This window comes from Pygoscelis adeliae, unplaced genomic scaffold, assembly GCF_000699105.1.
Source record: "Pygoscelis adeliae isolate BGI_AS28 unplaced genomic scaffold, ASM69910v1 Scaffold4, whole genome shotgun sequence".
Taxonomy (NCBI): Eukaryota; Metazoa; Chordata; class Aves; order Sphenisciformes; family Spheniscidae; genus Pygoscelis; species Pygoscelis adeliae.
Window position 1 is genome coordinate 584,141 of NW_008824986.1, and position 7,204 is coordinate 591,344.

General features: G+C 50.5%; 1 protein-coding gene across 1 annotated transcript in view; it reads left to right on the forward strand.

Moving 5' to 3' along the window:
* Positions 1-7,204, forward strand: part of ADAMTS14 (ADAM metallopeptidase with thrombospondin type 1 motif, 14) — a 40,891-nt gene that overhangs the window by 2,576 nt on the left and 31,111 nt on the right. Inside the window, exon 3 of the mRNA XM_009325973.1 lies at positions 8-179. Within this exon, the coding sequence (XP_009324248.1) occupies positions 8-179 (172 nt within the window). The remainder of the gene's footprint in view (positions 1-7; positions 180-7,204) is intronic.

The following is a 7,204-nucleotide window of genomic DNA, read 5'->3' on the forward strand; positions in this document are numbered from 1 at the left end:
GGCGCCGCGGGGCCGGCGGCCGCTGGCTCTACTTCAACGTCACGGTTTTCGGGAAGGAGCTGCACCTCGAGGATTTTGAGGTGCTTTTCCGGGAACCCCTTCAGCAGCGGTGCCTCTTCACCGGCGACATCTCCGGCATGCCCGGCGCTGCCGTGGCCATCAGCAACTGTGACGGACTGGTAAGCTTGGGGCCGGCGGGACGGTTCGTGCACGCTGCCCGCGTTTTGGGGTGGTTTTCTCTTAGATTTTGAGGTGCTTTTCCGGGAACCCCTCCAGCAGCGGTGCCTCTTCACCGGCGACATCTCCGGCATGCCCGGCGCTGCCGTGGCCATCAGCAACTGTGACGGACTGGTAAGCTTGGGGCCGGCGGGGCGGTTTGTGCACGCTGCCCGCGTTTTGGGGTGGTTTTCTCTTAAGAGGTGGGTCGCGGTGTCCTGAAACCCGATTTTTTGGTGGCGTGTTAGGTGTCTGCACCATACACTGCCCTTTACCAGCTGGCTGCTGCGGGTTCCCTTTCCCCACGTGCCTTGTGGCGTAAGCATGGCAGGGCGCTACACGTGCGAGTGCTCCTTCCTTCCGCTACATGTGCAGCGATGCAGCTATATTTATTTAAAGGGGTTGAAAAAATTGCCTGTGCCATGCCTGAGCTGCCTCCTGCCCAGAGGTGGACCGTGTCAGATGCCCTTAGGCCCACGGGCTCTGCCCTGCCTCCGGGACAGGTACCCACGCTGCTGGTGGTGCTGCTTCATCCTCACTCACCCATGTTTTACCTTGGGACTGCTTCAGGAACTTTTTCTCCGCGTTTCCCACCTCTTAAATGAGGCCGAGTGAGCTCAAACGTCTCCCGAAATCACTGTTAGCACGTGGTCTTGCTCCCGCTAAGCATCTTTTTGGGGGAGGACCTCTTTTTTTTTCCTAGTAGCTGATGTGCTCAGAGCCTTTTGGCTTTCTGAGTGCAGGGGAAGCACAGTTCAGCATCGGTAACTTACTGCCACAGTGCTTTAATCGCTTAAAAGGCTCCCTTACCCCCTTATCCCTGGCGTCTGGTCTGCCCGTGGGTTTCCTACCTTTGATACACTTGAGGAATTTCTTCTTATTTTTTTATACCTTTGGCCCACTGCCCTTCAAATTTCCTTTGCACCAATTTAATTCTTGTTTTAGGTGCCAGCGTTTGCTGTTTTCTTCTGGTACCACTTACGTTACTCCTGGGTTGGAATAAATGCCTTATTTTGCCCTTTTTTTAAAATTTTATTTCTTTTTTGGTTGTTTTATTCTGGGAGTTCCTTATCCAATTTTGGCTGCTAGCACAAACAATCTGGCATTCCTTTCTTTTTATATAGCGCCTGGTGTTACTATACAAGCAGAAATGATAGAGCAGCACAGCTAGAAATGCATATTTCGCTTACATATAGTAGTTTATTTTTTTGCCAACAATTTTAGCACATAATCCACACCTTTTGAAGCATCTTTTTTGGAATCAGATGAAGCTGTGAATTTACAGAAATTTCTCCGTGACATGGATCGTGCTGGGGCTGGCGAATTTGGGCAGGCTTAAAAGCTTTAAAGGTATTTCCTATAGCTCCAGCAAGCAACTAGTAGTGCTGCGTCTGGAATGAAAACCTGTTTTTTAAGTGTGCAGGTTGCATTGCAGATGTAATTCCCGTTGGCATCGTGAGCGAAGGGATGCTGGAAGCGGTTGGCAGCTGAGTCCGTGTCCCGCTGTGGCCGGGAAGCAGCGAGGACGCTGTTAGGGGGTTTCCCTTCCCTGGAGCCCACGCTACTGTTAGGGTCCATCTCAAGTGGGCTTTAGTTTAACTTTTCCAGGCTTTTCTAGGCTTTAGCCCCGAGTTCTCTCATCTCAGCCCCTTGTACACCTTCTCAGAAGGGGGTTGTCATTATTTTTGCCCTCGTTCCAGCCATCCCTTGGCTGCAGGTAGTAGCAGCGATGCCGGTTTAGGATGTAGCGTGTATTGCAGGATGCTTTTGCATGTGGATTTATGCAGCCATACCTGTCTTGCCATCCGTGGTACCCCCAAGCCGACTCTTTTAAGCTCATGTAAAGGAAGAAGTGGCTCTTCCCCCAGGATCAGCAGCTCAGGGCGCTTGCTTCATCCCTCTTTACCTTCATTAACCCCCGATGCAGCCGGCTCTGCGGAGGCTTTGCTGCTGCTGTGCAGGGTGGGATTAGCCGAGCCGCGTTGTGCTGATGCACGGGGCTTTGGTGGTTTGTAAACGCCGAGGGCTTCTGCAGGGTGGTTTTGGTGCGCTCCCATTTCCGAAGCTATCCTGGGACATCGTGTTAGCACCGTGGTTGCTGATGTGTTGTCTCACAGATGTTTTATTTCTTCATGTAGAGCTCCAGCAGTGCTAGGGAAAAGAAAAAAAAAAACCAAACTATTTTTTTTCTTCCTGCAATGTATTTATTGCTCCATGGCCAACAAATAAATGCCCTGGCCTCAAGCAGCAATTTCCCATCATCCGGCAAAGCACATGTGGCGATTGCAGGCTGGGGGAAGAGGTCAGGAGGACGGAGCCCGAGCAGGGGCTCTGCTCCTCCTCTGGTAAAGAGGATTTTGTGATACATCCAACGTAGCAGTTGGTTTCTCTCTTTCATGGGTTTTTCTGGCTGGTGTAGAATTCTGTATGGTCCTCTGGCTTAAGTTAGTCTGCCAGCTTATATCTGCTCAGGGTCGGTCCCCTTTGGAGGAGTTGTGAGACCAAGAGGACCCCCAAAAAGCGGTAAAAGAGCTTGATTTAGCAATTGGAACAAGAAACAGAACCGAAACGCGGTAATAGGTGTGGATGGGATGGGGGGATGGTATTTATGACCATGCTGTACCTCCAGCATGACCCGTCAGAGAAGGAGCAGAGCATCCGGGAGGGACGTACACGGTGGGGACTGTTATTAACATCGTGCTAGATAGGGACTGACCTAACGTGGGGAGCACCAGCTGTAGGTAGCTTTGTTGCTCTTCGATATGCACGTACCCTGGAATTGCTGTGGACTTTTTCTGGAAGTTATCCATGAGCTTCAAAAGGGGATTGCGGCTTTTGCATCCCAGTATAGCATGCATGGGAGGCACAGGACCGTGCTTGGCCACTTGTTTCTGGTCAGAGGAAGTGTTCGGGGATGCTGCAGATAAAGGCTGTGTACACAAAGAGATTACGCTGTGTATAAACGGAGACTGAGATTGTAAATAATGAGGGGAAAAAAACCCCAGTTCTTGAAAAAGAGAGTACTCATTAAGTCTTTCCTAAATCCATATTTAGCCATGGAAGTGAGCTGACTTTTTTCACAGATGCCAAACCCGTGGCACCTTCCCTGGCCATCCACGCATGAAAATCTGGCTTTTTTTTTTTTTTTTTTTTTTGCAAGGGTGTCTCGTACCAGGGTGGGAAGATGCTGTCGTCCATAACATAATTTCAAAGCTGGTCCAAGCCACCAAATTCCTAACTGATAAAGTAGCATTAGTCAGAAATCTCCCCCAGCAAACACATCTTGCTGCAGCAAAGGCATCCCATCTTTCCACGCTGGCTTTAGCAGTGTGTGGTTGACCTTGCTTCTTTTGTGCTTTGCTGGTTGCAGAGATGGGTGAAGAATTATCATCTGTAGGCACCGTATTTGCTTTCCGTGGCTGACTGTTCCCCGCTGCTCTCTGGGGTTATTTGCACCAAACACCAACGTGCCGCAAACTGTAGAGCCAGCGTTTTCCATCCCTGTCGCCCTGGCCTGCTTCGGATGGGTGGCAGCAGATAAGCAGAGCACAAAAGCCCTCAGGAGCAGTAATTAATAGGGAACGAAGGAAGAAACAGTACCCATAATGATGCCCCAGTGCAAAAAGTATGGCTTTATCTTCCAGGATTTTCCCTGCAGCTCCTGAACTGTTGGGTTAATTTTGGGAAGAAGAAAGGTGCTGGTTTAAATGCCTGGAGGGTGAATGTCTCAAGATTTCACTCTCAATGGGAATGGAGCAGATGTGTCTGAAGGTGGTATTTTACCCCCCAACTTCACCAGTGGAAAGCTCTCTCTGCGTCCTGCTTAGCATCTTGCCTGAGTTTGCAATACTAGGCAGCGTGCCCGGTAAAGAGCATGGAGTCAAAGTCTCAGTGGTTAATTATCTCGCTTAATTCCCTGTTCCCCCGTGATGCTGATAAGCTTGCAGATGGAGAGGTACCAAAACAGTGGCCGAGTACCTCTGGGCCATGCCCTGGTGCCACGCACACTGTGCTGCTGCCAGGTGTGGTCCAGGTCTGTGCAGGGCAGATGCATCCCTCTACACATCCCCCCAATGCCCCCACCGGGCAATCTCTGGATGAAGGGGGAGCGGTGGTTAGTGATGGTGCCTGCGTTCACATAGCCCGGCTTTCTGGGACTTCTTGTCCAAATTAAGTGTGAATCGTGTAGGAAAAATACATACTATGCACGCAGCTGGATTTCCCCCTCCTCAGTGCTGTTTGCTCCTCTAGCTGAGTGGAGCAGCTTCATTAATTTTTCCACATTTCAGCAGTGTTAAGTGTCAGAATTTCCTGAATTCCTGTGGGAGTTGGAGCTTTTTACCCAGCGGTGATGGAGGAGTCGCTTACCCGGGGTGCTGGGGGGGGGGGTCCCCCCTTAGCAAGGCTGGCGCTGGGCCAGTGGGGCCAGTTCCTCTCTCCCATAGCCTGGGGAGACGCAGGAGAGCTGGAAAAGAGAATTCATCCTCTGCAAGCTGGCAGAAGTGAGCTTGGTGTTTTCCTTAAAAGAAAAAAAAAGTGTTATTTTCCCTCTTTCCAGTGGAATTGTCTTCAAAGGGCCATTTTCTAGTTTGGGAATTACCTTCACCGAGAACTGCAGACAGCATCTCATGTTAGAAATATCAGTAATGATAGTCCCACCTTGCCAGATTTCATTTGATTTGGTATTATTAAACAAAATAAAATTGGGGGTGGGAAGCACATGGCAAACTGATCGTTGAGGATGGGATCGATCTCTTGGCAAGAGCCCAAGGAAAGCTTATTGGGGCCTTTTGGGTGGCACCTGGCCTCCCTTCCCAAAATGCTGAAATACAACCCGAGCTGCTCCTTCTTAAGACAAGCAGGTTCGTGCATGCCTCTTGCAATGGTGTTTTTGGGTTGGTTTTTTTTCATTTTTGCAAATGCCAAGGTGACTGCTGTGGTTTCTGTTTTGTTTATTAGGCTGCTCTGATCAGGTGTGCACACAAGTCCCCATGGTATCCACTTTGCCTGTGGGTCGTGGCTGGAGTCAGCAGCGTGTCGCATCCCACCTTTGGGAGAAAGCACAAATGAGAAAGTCTGGGCTGCTTTATTTCTTGAGCCATATATAATTAATCACGAGCTGCAGAGCAGAGCAAACCCAAGTGGGCTGTGGCTCGGGACCAGGCTCTTTCATATTTTAATCCAGCCTTGCCCTGGCACGGCAGCGCGGCTTTCCTCCGGCCGCCTGAGTCAGCAAGTCCCGGCTTTTGCCGTAAACCCATAAACTGGCTTTGGGGTGCCTCGTCCCAGGTGAAATGCCCCGTGACAGGGCTGCGAGGGGGTAGCGGTGTCCCAGCAGACCTCCTCCTGGGGCAGGGGTTGCTGCTTCTGCTGCTGGACTAAAATAGGATGCTGGCAGAGGTACCGTGCCGGGCACTTTCGGGTAGCAGGAGTGCCACTCCAGCCCAAAGCTGTAGCGCTGTGCAAGCTGGAAGCACGTTAGTTGGTGGGAAATCATCAGCGTAATTCATGCGTATAAAATCCAAGCGTGTTTGTGATGCCTGTGTCAGATGCCCAGCGCTCTGCCCTTTGTAGCTACTCATTTTTGTGTTAAGCAATGGATGCCCACCTTCTCTTACCATATAATAAAGAGCAATGGCTTGGACCTGCCCCATCATGATGGACTTGCCCAGCCATCACTGGACCTGACCTGTGGCTTGACTCCCTGGCTTGATCTCTGCCTCATCACCACCACCTTGCCTGGTGCTCCAGACTCTTGGTTGAACCTGGCTGTGATCTTCATCTCCTTGGCTGCGGGTGTTGGGACAAGCCCTGGCTGGAGAGGTCCTGCCCTGGTGACCTAAGCGTCTCCTACGGGAAGGACCTGAGATACATGTGTCAGGCAAGTTGATCCTAGCACAATTGCCTGTACTTAGATTCCTTGGGAAGGAGGTAAAATAAAACCAGCCAAAAACCTGCTTTCCAGAGGAGTTAAGCAGCTAATAAAATGCAAGTGGAGCAGGAAATTTGATGAAGTCTAACAGAGCCAGGTTGGCTGATGCCATGATGAATGCAATGGTACGTGAATGCGAAGGGGATCTAATGACCCAGGTGGGCTTGGAAGAGCCCAGCTTTGCCTGGCTGTTTACAGAGCCCAGCTCACGTCTTCGTACCGCTCTGTGCAAAATACATATATATTTTTTTATTTTATTTTATTTGATGAAAACAGTTCCAATACCCCAGCCCTGATGAGGACTCCAGTAGGTAGATGCTGTTGAAGGCTTTGCTATAAGAACAGATCCATATGTTCTGCCTGCGCTTTCCAGGCAACTATTCAACAGCAGGCAGCAGCGGGCAGCGCCAGAGGAAGGAGCATGCGCGTGTGCGATGGAGTGAGCTGTGAAAAATGCTGGGCTGGGGGTGCTGCCCATGGGATGGAAGCTGAATCCTGGCGATCCTTTTGCTTGCCCAAGGTCTGAGCCAGCCGGCGCTGCGGGGTATGAGTGCTTGGGCTGATGTCAAGGGGGAATTGGTGGGAGCTTGGTGTTAATTAGGAGCAGGTCAGTAGCCAGGACAACATTTCCAGTGATGTTTGCCCTCTCAATTAATCTTCCCCTTCTTTGGGAGGTGGAGCTGTAATGCTTTCCAGCTTCTCCTCCAAAGGGATTCCCCTGTGTTAATTCACAAGCACTTCACGGGGCAAAGAGATGATGGTTTCTTTTTCCTTCCTTCTCGCTGTGACTGCAGTTAGTAGTGTCAGTGAAATGGCTGATTTCCTCCCCAGCACCGTGGGGATGGGGATGAGGATGGGGAGGGTGCAGGGAGGCGAGGTGGCTGGGGAGCCCATGCAGCCTGTATCCCCTGATGCGCAGAGTTAGGCAGAAAAACTCGTCACTGATGAGAAGGAACGGAGTTTCCTAGCCATATAAAGACATAACTTGAATCGTGGCTGGGTTTTTTTTTTTTTTTTTTTTTTGTTGGTTTTCCCCCCCTTTTTTTTATTTTTTTT